At 34.1% G+C, this 22227-nt stretch overlaps 1 protein-coding gene across 1 annotated transcript in view; it reads left to right on the top strand.

Annotated features, from left to right (window-relative positions):
* EPHA6 (EPH receptor A6) overlaps positions 1–22227 on the top strand; it is an 863031-nt gene that overhangs the window by 339962 nt on the left and 500842 nt on the right. Inside the window, exons 4-5 of the mRNA XM_032630346.1 lie at positions 6231–6386; positions 20768–21103. Coding sequence (XP_032486237.1) covers positions 6231–6386; positions 20768–21103 — 492 coding nt within the window. The remainder of the gene's footprint in view (positions 1–6230; positions 6387–20767; positions 21104–22227) is intronic.

The following is a 22227-nucleotide window of genomic DNA, read 5'->3' as shown; positions in this document are numbered from 1 at the left end:
GGAATTGTCAGAAGATATGTGTATGTTCCTCTATAGTAGATACTGCCAAATAGTCCCCCAAAGTGGTAGCATCACTTTCAACTAAAATGTAGAATCACTGTAGATCTTCTTTATCCATTCATCTGTTGATGCACACAGATTTTTTCCATATCTTGGCTATTGAGAATAATGCTGTAATGGACATGGAAGTGTAGATAACTTTTTCATATCCTGTTTTTATTTCCTTTGGATGTATACCCAGAAACAGATTGCTGGGTTACATGGTAGCTCTATTTTTAATTTTCCGAGGAACATCCATACAGTTTTCCATATTGGCTGCACCAACTTGCATTCCCACAAGCAGTACACAAGGGTTCCCTTTTCTTTACATCCTAGCCATCATGTATCTCTTGTCTTCTTGATAACTGCCATTCTAACACTCGTGAGGTGATATATCCTTGTGGTTTTCATTTACATTTCCCTGATGACTAGTGATATTGAGCATTCATGTACCTGTTGGACATTTGTCTTCTTTAAAGAAATGTCTGTTCAGTTCCTCTATTTTTTATTTAACTGTATGTTTTTGATTGTTGTTGCTGTTGTTGTTATTGAGTTGTGTGAGTTCTTTATATATTTTATATTTATCAGATATATCAGATATATGGTTTGCAAATATTTTGCCCCATTCTATAGGTTGCCTTTTCATTATTTTTATTGTTTTTTGGCTGTGCTGAAGCTCTTTAGTTTTATGTAGTCCCACTGTTTATTTTTGCTTTCGTTGCTGGTGCTTTTGCTGTCATATTCTAAAAAAATCATTGCCAAGACCTATATCAAGGAGCTTTTCCACTATGTTTTCTTCTAGAAGTTTTACAGTTTCAGGTTTTATGTTTAAGTTTCTAATTCATTTTGAGTTAATTTTTGTGAGTGGTGTCTGGTCAAGTCCAAGTTCACTTTTCTGTATGTTGTTATACATCATTTATTGAAGAGACTATCCTTTTGCCATTGAGTATTTTTAGCTCCCTTGACCTATATATTTGATTGTTTATGTAGGAGTTTATTTTGGAGCCCTCTATTCTGTTCTAGTGGCCTATGTGTGTATTTTTATGCTGGTACCATACTGTTTCCATTCATATAACTTTGTAGTATAGTTTGAAATCAGGAAGTGTGATGCCTCTAGCATTGTTATTCTTTCTCAGAATTGCTTTGACTGTTGGGGTCTTTTGTGATTCCATAAATTTTAGGATTGTTTTTTATATTTCTGTGAAAAATGCCATTGGAATTTTGATAGGAATTGCATTGAATCTTTAGTTGCTTTCACATAGTGTGGACATTTTAACAATATTAATTCTTCCAATCCATGAACATGGGGTATCTTTCCATTGTTTTGTATTCTCTTCAATTTCTTTATCAAAATATTGTAGTTTTCTTTGTACAGGTCTTTCACTTCCTTGATTAAATTTATGCCTAAGTATTTTACTGTTTTTTATGCTATTGTGAATGTGACTTTTATGCACGTTATTAGAAAATTGATACAAAAATATATATAACAAAAATGACAAATATAAAATTAATATTGCTAATAAATAGCACTTATATTGGGTTGGCCAAAAATTTCATTCAGGTTTTTCTGTAAGATGTTATGGAAAAACCTGAATGAACTTTTTGGCCAACCCAATAAATTAATAGAAGATAAGCAACCAATAGAAAAAGAACAAAAGATATAAAAGGCAATTCATAGAAAAGTATAAACAAATGACCAATAAAAATAAGAAAAAAAATGTGGAGCGTTAGTGGCAATTAGGAAACTTCAATTAAAGTAATAATATTTAACTCCACATATTGTCAAAAGGTAAAAGAGTGACTAACATTAATTATAGGGATTAGCAGGGTGAAAGATTAGGGTGCTCACTTACATTATTGTGTGTTTTAGAAATGTTTAGGAATGTAACATGGAAATACATGTTAAAACAAATAATAAACATACCCTGGCCCAGAGTGCCTACTCTTGGGAACTGAAATATAAGTATCATCATGGGGATGTTTACTGCAGCATAGTTTATAAAGTATTTCTTCCAACTGGGAGATTGTTGACACATATACTACAAATATATCACAGTGACTTAACTACAACCACTGACCTGGAGAGATTTCCATGTTATAATTGATAATTGATGAAAACAATCTAAAGTTTATTGATATTATCTCAATATTGAAAAATCAATAACATTAAATCCTTCTGTTCATAAATATGTAAACATATATCTACACAGCGGTGTGTCGACATTTTAGGAAAATGATATTTGAAGAGGAAAGAAGGAAGAAAAGGTGGTAATAAGCCAGATTTCTAAATGACATTTTAAAGTAAATGTTCATACAAAAAGAACATACATGTTATGATCTCATATATATATATGTATATATATAGTCATGAATGTTTTGAATATAGAAATATAGAGAAATTGAGAGGTACTAAAATGAAGGTTTAATCTGAAAGTCGATATCTGAATAGCTCCTTCTAAAAGAAAACATTAGAAACCACTGAATCAGATAATATTTTACTTTCCATGTGCAGTATTGATATATGTTGGGAAACATTCTTATTTTGGGTGGTTTGTTTTTTGGAAATGAAGTTCACATACCCTATAAACAGAGAAATAAGGAAGTGGTAGAGAAAGAAGGGATGTACAAGAAGGTAATTTAAAAGTTCTCAAGATGTAGGGACTGATATCCCATTTTTAACAAATACAAACAAAACCTAAAAGTACTAACTAAAAGATATACAGCATGCTCAGTCTATTTACAATTATAGTAATCTCATATTAGACATTAGTGAATTAATCACTTATTTATTCACTCATTCAACTTTTCAGGCATTTATAAAAGCTTAAATATATACTCAAAATATGCTAATGCATTGTAGATGTAAGAATGGTAAGGCCCGTGTCTGGCTTGTGGCAGTTACAAGAAGTTGAGGTGATAACATGATCAAGTAGTTGTATAATATGATTCAGGCTAAAAACAGAAGTGCATGCTGTATACCATTAATGTGTGCTATATAAGAAGAATGTTACTGCCTACAACAGTGGTTTTCTAACATTTTAACAGCATCATCATTAATGTTTAAATGAAATTGTAGACTAAACCCTAATATTAAAATAAGGTAGTAATTTAAGAATCCAAATATATTTTATAAGTTCAAAATTTTAAGGTTTTCAAGGGCAATTTTGAGTTAACAAGCATTTGAAATCAGGGATAGACTTGAGAGTTGCTGCAACAATATCCAATTTGTATTTGTAGTTCAGTAGGCAAAAAAAAAAAAAAAAAATTCACATGGATAGTAATTTTAATTGGAGAGATTTTGTTTCAATTGGAATATTAAAATAATCATTCTTGAGTTGTAGTTGAATCAGTTTCAAGATTTTTACTACCTGCTTCCATCCCTTACTTAGAGTAATGCAACAAGCCAAAAAAAATCTATAAATTTGTAGTGAGATGAATTATGCCATGATCAGAACATGCACTGAGTAGACACGCATTATCTTCTGCAGGAATTTAATTAGCAGAGTACTCACATGCTGTCCAATTCAATAAAACAAATAAGTACCAAGCACCGACTTTATGACAAGCACTGTGCCAAACTGTCCTTGTGGCACTTACAGCCATTAAACAAATAACTGCCAAGGGATTACTAACATGGAAAAGTCACAGGTGCTTAGAGAAACTAGTCTAGGGAGTCAGGTAGAGCTTTCTTTCTTTTTTTTTTTTTTTTTTGCGGTACGCGGGCCTCTCACTGTTGTGGCCTCTCCCGTTGTGGAGCACAGGGTCCGGATGCACAGGCTCAGCGGCCATGGCTCATGGGCCCAGCCGCTCTGCAACATGTGGGATCCTCCCGGACCAGGGCACAAACCCACGTCCCCTACATCGGCAGGTGGACTCCCAACCACTGTGCCACCAGGGAAAACCAGGTAGAGCTTTCTAAAAGAAGTGAGACTTGAAAGTTGACTAGGAGTCAGCAAGATGAGTGGGTCGTAGGGTGGGGATAGAGAGAAGAGATTGTTCAACAGAGGAAAAGGCTCAAAGCAGAACAAAGAGCAGAGTAAACTCAGAAATTAATGGAGTCCCTCAGCAATTCGTTCATTCATTCATTCATTTACCAAATACTCATTGAGGGCCAAGTAATGCCTGATACTGTTCTAGGCCCTGGAAACACTTCAGTAAACAAAACAGACAAAAAAAAAATCTCTACCCTCATAGAGCATACATTTTAAGGGGAAATGGCTTAAAAAATTAAACATATCGAGTGTCAGATGTTGTTAAGTTCTTTGAAGACAGGAATAAGAATGGAGGGTAATATGGATTACTCGGGTAGGATGTAGCAGGAGTTGCAATATAAAAAGGGGAATCGGGGAAGGCTTTATTAATACGGTAATGTTTGAAAAAAGACCTGATGTAAGGGAGGTAGAAAACCATACAGACAGCTGGATAAGAGCAAGTACTAAAGGCCCAATGGCAGGAGAATGCTTTGGATGCCCAAGATTCTGAAGGATACCAGTGTGGCTGGAGCAGACTGCTTGATACAAAAAAAGAGGTAAAAGATGCAAAGCAGGGTCACAGGGAATGGATGGGGAGCAAAATCATGCAATGCGTGGTAGGCAATTAATAGGGCAGTTGGATTTACTCTAGGAGAGTGGAAAGCCATTGGAAGGCCCAGAGCCCAGTGATAAAATGATCTGATGTATTTTCTAAGATCACTGCCTGCTGAGTTGAGAATAGACAGTAGAAGGGCAAAGCCTTAACAGAGGGAGTCTGAGAGGGAAGCAGCTTTATCCGATGTGGTTGGAACTGTAGGCAGGGTGAAGCCATGGGTGAACTGTAGGCAAGCCATGGGTAAACTTGTAATCCAAGGTAAGTATTTTAAACTTTAATGTAAAGATGATGGGAAGTCATCAAAGATTTTTATACAAGGAGATGTAATGAACAGATTTCTGTGTTCAAAACTGCACTATCCAATACGGTAGCCACTAGCCAGCCACATGAGGTTACTGCATGCTTGAAATGTGGCTAGTTTTAATTGGAATGTGCTCTAAATATAAAATATGTATCAGATTTCAAATATTTTTTTTCCTTCCTGAATATATAAGCAGAAGCCTTACTCATAGATTCATTATTGTTAAATTAAGATTCTTGTTTATTTTTACACAGAACATTTTGTGAAAATGTGTTGAGTTAAAATACATAGCTTGTTAAAATATTTTTTAACATAATATTTGTCACTGGAAAATTACACTTCTTTTATTTTGTATAACAGTTTTAATTTAGAAAGTGGCCATCAGTCATTTCTTTGAGACTAGAAACAATTAAACCCCCCACCATTCAGGACCCCGGATGTGTAGCTTATCATAGGATCCTTTTTTGTAGGACTTCCATTCCTATGAAAATGTTCAGTGAAAATGACAACATGGATTTACGTGAATAGAAAATGAGGTTCAGTGAAACATTTGATAGCATAACTTTAGTCACTTACATTTCATTTTCACTATGTTTTGTAAAAATTTAGTCATTAGCCTACAGTTTTCATGATTTTTGTCATATGTGCGTAACAAATATACCTTATTTACTTGATATTTTGTCTACCCACTTTTAAAATTAAATTTTTAAATGAATTTATTTCAATATAATAAATAGAAAATTGTTTGCCACAGAAAAATAAAAAATGATCTTGATAAAAATGAAGCAGTGTTATCAAACTATAGCTATGTCCTGCTACAATCTGAGTCTAAGGCCAGCTCTCATTTTGTTCAAAAAATATTTAGCCTGTAAGGAAGATGTTAAAGATATACCCACACTACCCTGGGACTTTCTCCTTAAATACTCAGAAGAGCTGAGGGAGAAATGGAATGGAAATCAATTTTAAAGGGTGTGATTCAATGTTATTTAATGCCATCTCCCAGAGCTACACAATTGTCTCCCTTAATGTGGGCATTCCCATACATTGGTAAGCACTGTTATTTTGCATATTTTTGTTTCAAGTATGCCTTTTAAAAGTAGCAACCTCAGCTAAAATATGAAGTCCCCATTGGGTAACTTATTTTAAATTACTAATTTCATTCATTAATATTAGCATGTATTGACTTTTCTGTGTATGTGTGAACTGAACTCTGACATCCAAAGTGCGTATAAGTTAAAATATGTTGTACACATACAAATAAAATAAGCGATAATAAAAAATATTATTTTTCCTATGTTCACAGCTTGCAGACCAGGATTCTATAAAGCATTTGCTGGCAACACAAAGTGTTCTAAATGTCCTCCACACAGTTTAACCTACATGGAAGCAACTTCTGTCTGTCAGTGTGAAAAGGGTTACTTTCGAGCTGAACAGGACCCACCTTCCATGGCATGTACCAGTAAGTCTGTCCATTTTTTATTTGAAAATCCTGTTTCCAACCCTTTTGGTCTTTTTATTCTAAATTAAAACAAAAAAAAAGTGACTATGCAAAATCCTATGCCATCTAGGCTATTTGTCTTTGATAATAGTCAAGTAAAAAGTTTCTCTGTCTTTCTTAGCATAATTGCTTTTCAGCTGCTTGCAAAGAATGTATTTATTCCTCAAAAACCACATTGATCACTGACATGCATATACCAACCTGGATTTGGAGACCCTGCAAATTTTTCCTAGGCATAATCTGTCCTTAGGCGGTTAAAGCAGTTTAAGGCTTTTTGAGGCTCTATAAGCAAAACTGTTTTTTGTTTCAACCCTTGAACTTTTGAAGGCACATCAGTTTAGGACCATCAAGTTTGCTGTGTGTGGGAGCTTCAATATGGAACTTTGAAAGTCATTGTGCTATCGTTATATAGAAAAGTTCGAGTTTTCCTTGACATTTGTCTTTAAAGGAAGATATTTTTGAGTTTGTCCACATTTCACTTCTCACTTTCTAATTTTGGGGTTGGAACCAATAGAATATTAAATCTAAATGGGAAGGTCATTTTAATGCATGCACCAGGAATTTTAAATTATTTGTATTCTCCTATTATTAAAATGTCATAAATTATCTGTACACTATAAAAATTAAAGTGAATATATTGATGCATTGCTAAGGTATGCAAAAGTAAAGTGTCACCTCTTAGTTATAAAAGTCTTGTTAAATACATCAATAAGATACAGTGAAAATTTGCCTTCTTGTTGATGATTTGGTGCCAAAATGTTGCTTATCTTATGTAATTCCATACTGGCAAAAATGGATAGAAAATTATGTACTGCCACATATTCCTTAGAGACAGTGGAGATGTTCCATTATTTTAACTGATGCAGTTTATAGATTTGTATACACTACTACAGACTTATAAAATGCAAAATATTTTATAGAATACATTTAATAAAAATACAACACATTCATTAGTAGATGTAATTTTTGTTTTCTGACTCTTAAGTGCTGAGTGACTACTTTCTTCAAAAAATTGTAGCCTGAGAAATTGCTACCTGGATATTATTTTTTTCTAGTAATGCATTCTAAGTTTATAAGTAGGAAAAGCAAAATTCTAAATATAATTTCTCACCTAATTGTGGAAATAGTTTTGAACAGGAAAAGATTTCTATTACTATTTATATGTAATCCTTTTTGCACAATTGCTGTATATTATTATATTATATTGTGGACAACATGCTCCAGCTTAGGTAGATGGTAGTGTTTCCAATGGCTACAGTTGTGCCAGGCAAGAATCCCTGAAAACCTACATCAGAAACTAAATGGACTTCCGAGGAGAGTGATAGAGAAGAATCTGCTCTTTTTATTTTCTTAGAAGGCCATAAATAGACGATTGACAAAATGAAGGAATAAATTGTTTCCCATCAATATAACCCTTCAATGAGGTGACAGAGTAGGTAGTTGGGGAGGTTTAGTTCTTTGGAGTGAGAAACTATTAAGGAAATAAATATGGGATATAATAAGGTCTATGAACCTCAGTCATTGTTGAATCTGATATGTGTACTTATTAGCTTAATATTTTATGTTTCTCGGATTTTCTCTCTTTAAAAAAACTTTTTTATGCTTGGTATTGTAAGTTATGTTTGCAGTTATGCTAGCCTGCTTTAACTGTGCCAAGTGGAAGCAGAGAGGTTTAATTCTGGTCATCGCTGAGCAGAGCTTTAGACAGGGAACAGCATGCTGTATTGCCATAGAGATTAAAAGAGAGAACTCCAAAGGAAGGTGAAAACTTTTGTCAGATCTCCCCTCATCCAGCCACAGGAAAATCCCCTCTCAAGGCTTCTCTCTGCTACTTCCTTGAGAACTTCTTTTCCTTGTTTTAGCAAAAACTTAGCATGGTGTGCTAGTAAGTTCACCATCTTTTAGAGTCAAATTATCTGAGTGTAAACCTTGGCTTTGGTACTTACTAACTATGTAGCCTTGGGCAAATTATTTAACCCTTTAACCTCTGTTGCACCATTCTTAGTGTTAATAACAGTACCTACCTCGTTCTATTGTTACTTATAATGATTAAATAAGTTAGTATTTGAAAAGTGCTAAGAAGAATACCTGGCACATAGCAGCTGCTATATAATTGGTTGATACAGAAAGCTCTTCTCTCACAATTCATTTTGAAATAATATTTGATAAGTTAGTATTCAAGCTGTTAAATACTTTATGTTGATAGTATTATGCTGGGCTCACAGCTTCCATCATCTACATTCCTACAAATTGAAAGAAATAACGTACTGAATTTGTAAGACCTTTTCACAAAATATAGTAAGTCCTCTACCTCTATGCATATCTAAGTAAAGTTTTTTGAATTATACTCTGACTAGATGAGAGACCCTAGCAATTATTATAATATATGCAGAAAAAGCAAGGACCATAAACTCCAAAGCATCATACTTCCTAAAAATTGAAAGATTAGATTGTTAGGGAAGAAAAACCAGGAAAATGCCAAGACAAGAGGTCATTGAACAGTTAGAGTTAAGAGGACCAAGGTAACTTCACCAAGATACAGAACTTTTGAGGCCAAGGATGAAATAAGCAGTCAACCTTTCTGTTTTTCATTAACCATAAACAATAGCCGAATTCTAATAGATTTTTAATAGATGGAAGTTCCCTTAACTTCTAGATCATGTGTCTCTGAATAAGCCATTCTTTATCACCTTTATTCCAATAATATATTATCTAAAGGTCAGAATTTGTGTCAGGTAGACAGTCACATCACTTTCTGCTGTTTTTGACTTAGCATTTGAAGCTATGCTTTCAGAGAATCTTCCAGGCATTTAAAAGGAAGCTTTTTTTTTAAACTTGGTATCAGGGGCAGGGAGATTTTGAATGTTTGGGTTTAAAAGAAAATGGAGGACCAAAATATTGAAAATGACTAACTAAGACATTTGGCTAGTAAATGGCCTAGTAGGGAAAGAGCCCCTAGATAAGTATTGTATGTAATCATATGAGTGATTTGATTCTAGGACCTCAAGAGATCTTTCCCTGCTCCTTAGCACTGTCATCAAAACAACAGCAACCCTTAAGTTTCTGGTACAACAAAGCATGTGACTTCACCATTAAGAGTTTTATAATTTCTTTGCATTTTCACAGTAGAGATAGGTGTTTTTTTAAATTTCATAATCTTGAGACATATATATGATATAATCACATAAATATTTTCATTAAGATTTTATTTTTAGAGCAGTTTTAGGTTAAGAACAAAATTAAGAGAAAGTATAGAAAATTCCCATATACCCCCCTCCTCCCAACTCAGACATGCATAGCCTTCCCATTATCAACATCCTTCACCAGAATTGTGCATTATATTTGATGAACCTGTATTAACACATCATAGTCACCCAAAGTCTATAGTTTACACTAGGGTTCACTATTGGTGTTGTACATTCTTTGGGTTTGGACAAATGTGTCATGACATGTATCAATCATAATAGTATCATACACAGGATTTTCAGTGTCCTAAAATCCTCTGGGCCTATAGTCATCCTTTCCTCCTACCAATTCATGGCAACCACTTAATTTTGTGCTGTATCCATATATATATATATATATATATATATATATATATATATATATGTTATATAATTTGAATCATATAGTAGAAGATTTCAGATTGGCTTCTTTCCCTTAGTAATATGCAGTTAGGATTCTTCCATGTCTTTTCAAGGCTGGATAGCTCATCTATTTTTAGTGCTGAATAATATTTCATTGTCTGGATATACCACAGTTTGTTTATCCATTTACCTATTAAAGGACAGCTTGATTATTTTCCATTTTCAGCAATTATGAATAAACTGCTATAAACATGCATGTGCAGGTTTTTGGATGGACATAAGTTTTCAACTCCTTTGAGTAAATACCTAGGAGTGTGATTGCTGAATCATATGGTAAGAATATGTTTAATTCTGTAAGAAACCACCAAACTGTACTATTCTGCGTTCCTACAGTGAATGAGAGTTCCTGTTGCTACACATCCTCGTCAGCATTTAATGTTATCAGTGTTCTGGATTTTGGTTGTTTCTAATAGGTGTGTAGTGGTACATCATTGTTGTTTCAATTTACATTTTCTTGATGGTGCGATGCGGGGCATCTTTTCATATGCTTATTTGCCATCAGTGTATCTTCTTTGATGAGGTGTACACATAAAGATTTTTAGTTGTTTCAAATGGCTACAGTTTAAGAAAAAGATGTCTCATAATCAAAGCTAATCCCTCAAATATTGGCTGTGGAGGGGTGATCAAATCCTTCCATCTATTGGGCTGGGCTATTACTGTTAACTTCCTCTTTTGATTTTTTGTTTCCACTATTCCTTCCTCACCACCTATAAGTGTACTCAAACTTCTGTCATTAAATAATGTTCCCAGTCCAATAGTTTTTCTCCCAAAACAAGTACCTTGAAAAAGCAGTCTTCATTGGCTATGGCTACTTCTTCACACACTTTTAATTTTCTTTTTACTCTACTACATTCAGATTTTTGCTCTTCACTCTCCTGCAATCATGTTTTTCTTTGTGTGAACTGTGTAAGAAAATAAACTGTTTAAGAAAAATTCATCAATGATCTTATTTGCCGTATTGTGTTAGAAACATTTTTGTCTTGTTATTCATGACATTTAACTCTGTTGATCTCTTCCTTTTTCTTGAAACTATTTGTTCTCTTTTATTCTGAGACTTTGCAATCTCCCCTTTACCCACTTAATTTTCTGAACATCGTGTTTGTTACCGTGGATAATTTCTCTTCTTTTGCTCACCTGTTAAATACTAATTTTTCTCATGCTTCTTTCTTAGCTTTCTTCTCATCACATGTTCTTAATCTCATGGCTTCAACTAGCACCTGTAAATAGATGATGCCTATATTTTTATCCATATCCCAATCTCCTCTCTTAAGGTCCAAAGTCACCTAGCCAACTCATTACGGGATCTGACAACCTGTGTGTCCCACAGAAACCTGCCCACATCTCAAATCTTGTATCATACCATACTCTCCTTTTGTTAATAAACTCATGAACTTCCATGATGCTGTACTTGTTCTCATCCTTAATGCCAGCAGTTTCCTCTACTTGAAGTGCTCTCCCTTTAGGTCCTCTTATGGTTGTTTTCTTTTTGGAAGTCAGGCTCAAATGTCAATTCTTAGGACAGGCATTTCCTGATCACCTGTTCAAAAATAGAATCCCTCCCAGTTACTCTTTTTTATATCATATATTTTATTTTTTATGCATTATGTCACTCTTTGAAATTATCTGATTTATTTTTACACTCACTTCCTTGTTTATTGTCATTCTACCCATAGTAGATTACAAGGGGATCATGAATGTTCTTTCTTTACTGTGTCTCCAGCACTAATAATAGTACCTGGCAAATACTAGGCACAAAATAAATATTCGAAGAATGAAGAAACATATAATTTTAGCTCACCTACAAAAGTCAATTTCATTACTTCCTACCTCAGCCTGCTCATCCATCCCAGCTTGTTTCCTTATCCTGGTGAATCCTCATCTACCCATGCATCCAAGCAAGAGAGCTTAGAATCATTACCCCTGTCCCTACCCTTGACGTGTCCAAGTAGTCACAAGGCTTGTCAGTTTTACTTCTTAGTATTCCTTCTGTCCATTCCTTCATATCAACTCCTGGTCCTTTCCTTTTTTGTTAAGGCCCTCAACTCTTTCTTGGGCTAATTTAATAATATTTTGGCAAGTCTCCTTCATTTAGTCTTCCATCCCTCCAAATATTCCAAACTATTAGAAAATATTATTTTTAAACGAAAACAAAACCTTGATCATATTACCACTTCTTCTGCATAACATCTTTCAAAGCCCAACACCTATTTGCCAAAATTGTAAGAGTCAATCCAAGAACATCCAGAGTCCAGCCCTGGCCTCTTTCTCCATCTCTAATTTTAACTATATTAGGATCTCTCAAACAGTCCTAATATCCAGTTATACCAGCAACATACTTGTAAGTTTGGATCGTCTTGATTTTTAAAACATTGTTTTAAAAATCAAAAATGAATGTTTTTAAAACATTCATTGTGCTTCTCTTACATGAACTGCAAAGTATATTAAAGAAATTAAGAATAAGAAATTTAAAATGAAATGCTGAAGTGTTTTCTCTATTATCTTAATCTACTTCATAAACTCTTAATTTTATTTCTCAGGTGACTCATTAATGTATGTTCTGTGCTTTAAAGAATGAGCTGTGGAGGACACTCCACAATATCATCTCTTGGTCAATTAGGGCTGCCTCTGAGAGCAGTTCAGAGCACAGGAGACCCTGCTGCCTGCCAAGAAGTCTGTTATCAAAATAACTGTCTAAGGCTTTTCTAGGCCAGAAGGGAAAAATGCTCACTAAGGTTGGAGAAACAAAGGACTATAGGAGTTATTAAGAAAGTACTTGTCAAGCAAGAAAGGCAGAGAGCATGAAAGGACTGAGAGAAATGAAGTGAGGGTCTAATATATGGATGCATAAAAAGTTAGACAAATGTAATTCCACAGTCATCGCATTTTCACTTTGATGTTTCTCATGTGTTTAAATCAATAGGAGAATTTTTTTTTAGTTACTGAACAGGTGCTGGAAGATTAACACATTCAACGAACATTTGTGCTGCCTACTTAGAAAAGTTCAAAACATAAAATGCAAATCATATATATGGGTAATTCCTTTGCACATCATTAAGGATTTCACTTTTCTTGGTCATCTAAATATATAGTCAAGTACCTTGAGTAAAACGGTTTCTTCCAATTTCATTCTTAATACAGAGGCAAATACCATGTCTTTTTATCTTTATATTTGGTATACAGTGACAGTGGTTGGAATGAAAGTGTAAAAGTTGAATTTATTTTTGCTCTAAGGTTAACATTGTAAAACATGGCTTCTTTATTTCTGGAATGATTGGCCATTTAAGAAAGTCATTATTCTCTCACTCTTACTTTGAATAGAACAAATATTGTGTTGAGATGCATGAGGAAAGGTGTTCTTCCCCGTTTCATCTGCCCTACTCAGGTCCTTCACTCTGGGTGGGTATAGGATGCTCCTATACAGATACCCCTGGTCTACTTGCTATCTTTTCTTTTTTTGCCCCATCGCTTTCGTTTCGCTTTCGCTTTCTCTTTCTCTATATCTTACTCTCTCTCTCTCTCTCTCTCTCTCTCTCTCTCTCTCTCTCTCTCTCTCTCTCTCTCTATCTCTCTCCCCTAAGCTTCTTGTGCATGGAAAAAAACCATTCTGGTTCCTTGCTTTTCTGTCTCACAACTGAAAAAACAAAAGCACAGCTGATTGCTTAGGTGACTGATTGTAAACACAAGGTAGCAGCCACAATTTTACAGAAGCCAGAATGGGAGATATTGCATAAATGGATTTATTACCTTTAACAGGCTGTGTTATACTCTAGACTTGTTCTCATTATAGAAAATAACTCTAAATATTTACCTTATGTATGGCAGTGGTATATTTTTAAAATTAAAATGATCCTTATATTATAGGATAGATACCTGTATGTAATGAATCCCAGTTTCCCTAATACAGATCACTGATGTAAGATGTCACCTGAGCTTCATGGAGTTTCCTAAACATAAATACTTTAATTTTTATTTCAGGCAAGGCTCTTTTACCAAATTACCTGGGAGAGGTTCCTTCATAGGAAGCGATATTAAGTGGTTATTCTGCTGATGCTGAAGAATTGAATTACCACTTGCTACCAGGGCGAATCTGTTCTTGGCATCTGCAGTTGGAACTCAGAGAGAATTGTCCCATTTAATATCATCTACTTGTACACAACAGACCACTTACCATGACTAATCCATAATTGGAAAAAGAACATTCATAATTATCCCTACAGTGCTATGCCTTTTGAGAAAGATTTATTAATTGGCTTTAATCTATTCATTTATTGCTTTGCTTTTCCCTCCCAAAATATGACAGTGCTTAGTCTCATCATATTTCTCTTATTTCTAATGAGTATTTAATTAAAAATAACTGACTCAGGCACAGAAAGGGCTGTATGTAGGTGTGCAAGATTTTTTTCTTCGTGATATTTAGCAAAATTGGATGATTTTTTACTCAAAATGCCCAAGCGCAGGCTGCTCATGATTTCATTTGTATTTTAGTGTGCTTTTACCGTTTAACTCTTGACCTACACAATTATAGCATATTTCTGTAGTTTTTAGAATTAGTTATTCTATGGGTTTATATTGAAGATATTTTCTGCATCGATGAAAATAGTTGATAACTGTTTTTTTGAATTTTTCCAAGGTAAAATTATGTCCACACTCTATGGCATAGAAATTTGGAGCCACAAATGCTTATTTTTCAAGTTTTAAGTGTCTATGGAACTGTATTTTGAGAAGCTTTTATTCCTTCCCAATGAGATATGGGTGGCTGTCCATTTTGCTATGGGTTTTTATTAGTTAATACCAGTTTTCATAATATAAACATCCCCTTCCACTTCTTATGTGATTTTCAAGTCACATGGTTCTCTCTTGAATCAATAACACTGGATTCTTGCAAAGATTATAACCTTGAACTCTCTGCTCTCCAATATTTTTCAAAATTTGCACTATGTGACAAATAATTCTTGTAGGGTTGCACAAAACTATGCATTCTATTCATCTTAGTTAAAGCACATGCCACCTTTGGATCAAGCTAGACCAGAATAGACCTGTATACAAGAATACATATATTTCAGTGCAATATGTACATTTGGTAAGCACCAGTCAACTTTCTATAAAACGGGGATATAATTAACTACCTTACAGGTTTATTGTGATAATTGAATGAAATAAATCATGTGAAATATTAAGTACACTCCTTAGAACAAAAAAGTGCTAAAAAATTTTGGTTATATATTTTTGAATACATGCCTACAATGTATAAAAGTAGTCAGCTCTGCCTGAGGACAATGGGAAGGTGTCACAAAGGAGGTAAACACCTAAATCAGAACATGAAGGATGAGTAGGAATTTTCCACAGAGCAAAATAAAGTAAGGGAACAGTATGTGCAAAGGCATTGAGATGCAGCAAAAGGGAGAAAGAGGCTAAGGGATGGGCCTAGTTATAAAGACAAATGTAGACGAGGTTGAGAGATTTAGATTTTATTCTGGAAGTGAATGGTATTTAGTCTATTAGATTTCTTTTTCTATTTTTGTTTCCTTTAACTATGAGTCTTAGAAATGAGGGAAAATGTAGCAAGAATTATCTAAGTCTTCATTCACGGTATTATGAAAACACTAATGGACAAGTCTTAATTTTAGACATCAATTTAGTTACTGAAGTAAGTACAATAATATTGAAAAAAATGAGAATATGTAGAATTCAAAGAATTTGAAGTGCACATGTTTCTGTATCTTGAGCAGTATTTATCTTGAAGGTTTAATTTTCAGTTACTCTTCCGTAAATATTTTTAAATGCTTTAAGGTAACATTATTAAAAGAAATCTGTTGTAGGAAGGCAATAAATTGCTCTCTAATTTGTGTGTTTTGAAAATTTGCATTTGACAGTACTCTCTAAGCAAAGCACTATAAAACATTTTCTTATTTATAGGATGAATACATTGTGACAGAAAATGTGATAGAAAAAAAAATCTAAACATAAAAAGACCTAGGTATCATCCTACCACTAATACATTTCATGACCTTGACATAATTACAAAACTTTCCTGGGCCTCATTTCTTTATCTGAATAAATTGATTTAGTTCCTTCTCTGTGGTGAGCTTGAAGCCCCAATTTTATGATTATTCATCATCCATTTCCAAATATACAAACATTTTATGAACAAAACATTGATAGAGCACATAGTGGTTTAGATATGAATACAAAATTTTGTTTACAGGGCTCCTATTGAATACCTTTTTCAAAGATTATATAGGAAGGATATTAGATTAATAAATAATATAGGTAAAGTTAGATAAAGTTAGATAAAGATAGATAAAGTTAAAATTGATAGTGATAGTGCAAAGAATGAAATGACTTTTTGAGTTTTAAATTATGTCTATATGCAGATCTGACAACTGATATTTTTAGTACATTATTAAAGTCTGGAGATATACATTTTCATTTATTCATATAATTTACTCCTTTGCAAAACATTTGCCTAAACATCTCTAGGTGATTTTATATATATATATTCTGATGTTCTCTTTGACATAGGTAAACATAGAACTATTTTTCTCTCATTCGTAAACTCAGATGTAAATAATATGCTTTTTATTAGGAAACTGTACTATAAAGTCTTGGTAGTCATTAAATTAACAAACACATTTAAAAAAAATATTTATTTATTTGGCTGTGCTGAATCGTAGTTGTGGCATGTGGGATCTAGTTCCTGACCAGGGATCAAACCCGGGCCCACTGCATTGGGAGCGTGGATTCTTAGCCACACGACCACCAGGGAAGTCCCCAACAAACACACTTAAATTATTGCCAGGTAGTAAGTTAAGAACTGGAAAATATAGTTTAATAAAGTTTAATAGGCAATAGCCTTTAATGATTTTCAGTTATTTGGATCAAATTTTCATTGTTCTTAAGGTTAAAAAATGCATCTGTAAGCCACAATTAGTTATAGAGTTAATGGGTGAATGAATAGTCACTCTTCAGTTAATATGAAAAAGACCCCTGTTTATTTATGAGTTAATATATTTCTGTAATTATAAGCATAAAATATGAAATCTACAGCAAAGTATGTAGTAACTGAAATGTGACCCCTAAGTTTGCTCTCCTTCAGTGTCAACCTTTATTTAAAGGGTGTTCTGCAGAATGCTAGTATTCCTTCATATACTTCTTAGAAAATAACATTCCATGAATAAACGTTTGGGAAATGTTGGATTCAACAAAGTGAAGCAAATTGTGTTTCTTTTGTTTCAGCGTCAATCTGCCAGAGGAATCTTAATTTGAGCACTGAACTCATTTTTTTTGTGATATCTCATGGGACTAGAGATATTATGTATGATGTATTTTGGGAAATATAGTTCTGTTTAAAACATTTTCCATAAAGAAAAAATTTTAATTAAATTAAAAAAATTGGGGCTTCCCTGGTGGCGCAGTGGCTGGGAGTCCGCCTGCTGATGCAGGGGACATGGGTTCGTGCCCCAGTCTGGGAAGATCCCGCATGCCGTGGAGCGGCTGGGCCCGTGAGCCATGGCCGCTGAGCCTGCGTGTCCGGAGCCTGTGCTCCGCAACGGGAGAGGCCACAACAGTGAGAGGCCCGCGTACCGAAAGAAAAAAATAAAATAAAATTTAAAAAATTGTAGCTCACCTGGCCTCTGCTGCTCTGAGAGGAAGATGGGGACTGCATGGCCAGTTGCTCTTCTGGGGAGGGACAGGACCGCACTGCCACAAGCTTCTCATAAGTTTACTATTAGAGCACTATTTCTTTATTCTTTAAATGTGTAAAGGGGAAATCCAAATTGAAGCCAAAAAAAAAAAACAAAGAAAATTGAAAGTGTTTTTTTAATAGAAATAAAATTGTAGTTTTTATTTAAGTTTATTACATGATGGGCTAGAAAAACAGCTAGCTGCAAATTAAGATAATTGTCCTTTTCTTATGAGGTTGGTTTGGAGGGTGTAGTGTGGAGATAGCTTTTTTCTATGTGAATTACATGTTTCCTTTAAAGAAAAAAAAAATCAACATAAGAAAATCCCTGAGAGTTTTCAGTACAGATGTCTCCAAAAGAGTTATTGCTGCCAAGATTTTTTTTCCCTGTGTGTCATAATCTTTGTATAATTTATAAATGATAACAAAGCAGTCAGGCCACATTCATAAAAGCCTAGTGACACATAATTTAGTTGAATCTGAGGATTAGAATTAATTATCTCTCTTTGTTCTAAGTTCTAAATCTTAGTAAATGATTCATGCATGTCATTACAGCTTAATATTTGCATGAAATCACAGTTTAGCTGGCATAATTTAACAGCAATTAAAAAGCTATTTAATTGTCATGCTAATTGGTCTGAGAGCCCTTGAGGAAGAAGGGTGTCTGCCGTTTTTATTTAAGTATCTCTAGGCGGACAGTCATATACTTGCAGATACCCATAACATAATTGATAACATTCTTCCTGTTCTTGGAAATGTGAGTGAATAATAATTCATGTTTTTCCATTATAAATAAGAGAAAAGAACAACAATATGAATATGTCATTCTGTAGGAAGACATTATTATGATAATGATAATGAATCTTTATCTCCTAGCCATGAGTCTAGGTTGGAGGTAAAGAACTATGCCTATCCCTGTGCTCTAGTTTTTAATCCCTTCCATATTTTCCTTTCTGAAGGTAGACGTTTCTTAACTCTCTGGAACATGAAATGTACATATAGGTGTCTTGAGTCCTACCCATTAGGTTGCTGATATCAGGATCCAGCAAAATGAAAAAGGAAAATGTAACACTTCTTAATATCTCAAAGCCAATACACAATCATATAGATTTAGGAGTGATGTTATGCTACTCTAACAGTATATAACAGATCTTGCTACTGAGTCTTCTGTACTCATTTAGACCATTCCCCACACTGCAGCCAGAATGCTGTTTTTGAAACACATCACTTCTGTAGATAGAATCTGTTAGTTTCTTCCTGTTAAGTATAGAAACATATTCAGACTCATTCCAATGAGCCAGCAGTCTGGCATTATCCAACCCCTTCCTGTTCCTTAAAACTCACTTCTTGCTTCCTCCTTCCGCATTCTAGCCACAGTGATCTTCTGACAGTTCCATGACTATTTTAAAATCTTTTTTGACTAAAGAGCCACACATCTTCTACCTCTAATATTCTTCCCACCCCTCTGAACGTCTTCCACATCACCTCTATGAGGCCTTCTCAGAATGTTTCTCAGGTTATTTCAGCTCCTTTCCTTTTGATTTCTGTAACTGCACTTACTATAATTTGAATTTTATTCTTCTGTTTGTGTGTGTGTATTTGTGTTTATCTAGCCATTCAGCTAAAATGTTAATAACAAGAAAGCAGAAATAACTTTTATCACATTCATGCTGTAAGCCCAAGATCTAGCAGAATATCTGGCACACATAGTAGTCACTAAAAATATATATATTTAATGAATGAATGACCATATCTTGAAATCCAAAAGAAGCTTATATGAAAAATTGAATTTCTTTCTATGGAGAGAATGTCACAGAGAATTCTTTCCCTCCTTCTAAGCAAATTTTCTTGATAGCAGCAATTTAAAGAACTGTTTAGATTTCTCAAAACTAAGCTTTTTAAAATGTGGTAGGAATGTTAATTAGTTATTTATGCAATAAATTATTTTTCAAAATATCTGTCATAAGCACAGTCTCTTACAGAAAGGATTCTGTGGTATTTCACAACATAGTACATAGCACAGTGCCAGGCACCGAGTAGACCTTCAGTTAATATTTGTTCAGTGAATGATATGAAACTGAGGTTTGAAGGACTCGGATAAGTGTAAAAGATTATTGACACAATTTTAAGAAAAGGCTGGAATAGTTAAAGGATATAAATACTCTATGCAGTGTGATCCGTATGGAAAAATAATGAGAAAAAAGAGAGCAGATGCTCATCCACCATCCATGAGAAACATGGTTTGTGCACTCTTGATGACAAATAAGAGGATTGTGTGGGTCTCTTTATAAGCTTCTAAGGACATACTTACTTATGCTTAGTAAAGTTAATCTAAATAAAAGTCTAGGTACCATTTCTTATGTATACCCCCTTTTATCCCTTCCGTATAATGCTTTTGTCCCATGAAATTGGCAGGACCTAGTAAAAGCCTTTATGCTGCCTCCAGTTTCCTTTCCTCTTCCCCTTCTTCCAAACTGTCTGTCCACCCTGAGTTTATGGCCATTTATTCTCAGCCTGTGAGGAAAAGATTCTTAGAGAGATTGTCCAGAAAAATGAATGGGAGTTTTAGTTATACATCAAGCATAGTTTGAGGACTGAAAGACTCAACACAGCATGTTTTATATATGCATGTTACTATTTTTTCAAAATTTTAAAATGATGATGTAATTATTAAGATGTATTTAAAACCATCACATAATTTAAAATAATGTTATATATTTCAGTCAACAAATTTAAAAAGTATAATTACTATCTTTTGGAGATCTGTGGCTTTTGATATTAAATATTGAAATTCATATACCAAAAGTTAAGATATAGACCATCTTCACCCCTAAGACTCCACTCTTAGTAGACTAACTCAGATATTTTTAACCATATTTCTTTATGGTTTCCATCAGAAGAGCTCAAACTAATATAAAAGACAAGCAAGTGTTTATTGATGACGTTTTCAAGTTAGCACCATAATTCATTGTCCTATACATGTACATTTGTTTTTTAATTGCTTTCTCTAGGGCCACCTTCAGCTCCTAGGAATGTGGTTTTTAACATCAATGAAACGGCCCTTATTTTGGAATGGAGCCCACCAAGTGACACAGGAGGGAGAAAAGATCTCACATACAGTGTAATCTGTAAGAAATGTGGCTTAGACACCAGCCAGTGTGAGGACTGTGGTGGAGGACTCCGCTTCATCCCAAGACATACTGGCCTGATCAACAATTCTGTGATAGTACTTGACTTTGTGCCTCACGTGAATTACACCTTTGAAATAGAAGCCATGAATGGAGTTTCTGAGTTGAGTTTTTCTCCCAAGCCATTCACAGCTATTACAGTGACCACGAATCAAGATGGTAAGTTCCACTGTTGTTCTCTCAAAACTTATCTATAATTCCCTTTTGATGCTTAATATCCCTGGTGGACCTATATTCACTGAGGTGCAATTGTACACTCTATACATTACAGGGGTGATTTTCTGGTTGTTGTTCTTATTGTTTCCCAAGGTGCAGAAAGATATTTTTGATATTACTTCTTAGTAGTAATGGTCAATTAGATATAAAGCTTCTCTTTCATATCTATGCATTTATGTTTTTGATATAATCCTATACTAACATATCTTAATGAGCAAGTCCATATTACTTACCAACAAACATCAGACATAAATAAGATGTTGCTACATGAATTGAAATTCAGTTGCCGTACTTATGCAGCCATCTCTTTTCCATGTCAGATAAGCAAATAGTAAGAATTTATGCTAATTATAATTCATATCTATATTGTAAAAACAATGCAGCCAGCAAGCCTAACCCTAATCCACTCCTAAAAGAAACAGCAAAAAATATCCAGAAGTGTGTCTAAATGCTGCTGTTTAGGTGCAGTTTTGTGTAAAAAATAGTTAAACTGTCTTTTTTAAAAACTCCAATTGCCTTCAGCTAAATGGTCCCTTTTAACACTACAGGTTTTTACTGCAATGTAGTTAGGCATGAATAGGCCTGTGATTTTTTAAAATATATATTCTCTTTAATTCCCCCCATAATGTAATTTATCACAAAGCATGACACAGGAAAAGCTTCAAAGATTTAAAAAACTCCCCTTGAGAAGCATTCATAAATTATGTTGATACAGAAGTGATTGTCTTATAGAAGAAAGTATTGTTTTATATGTTTTATACTATTCTTTTACACTATATTTGTTTGCTAGGTCTGCTATAACAAATGCCACAGACTAGGTGGTGTAAACAACAGAAATTTAATTTCTTATTGTTCTAGAGACCAGAAGTCCAAGATTAAGGTATCAGCAGAGTTGATTTCATTCTAAATCCTTTCTCCTTGGATTGTAGATATCCATTTTTCCCTGTGTCTTTGTATGTTCTTTCCTATGTGCATGTCTCTGTCATAATCTCTTCTTGTAAGGATACTATCATGACAGATTAAATCCCACCCATATGACCTCATTTTACCTTGATTTCTTAAGGGAC

Source organism: Phocoena sinus, chromosome 4, assembly GCF_008692025.1.
Source record: "Phocoena sinus isolate mPhoSin1 chromosome 4, mPhoSin1.pri, whole genome shotgun sequence".
NCBI classification, from domain to species: Eukaryota; Metazoa; Chordata; class Mammalia; order Artiodactyla; family Phocoenidae; genus Phocoena; species Phocoena sinus.
The sequence above is the reverse complement of the archived record's forward strand: the minus strand, read 5'-3'. Positions and strand labels throughout refer to the sequence as shown.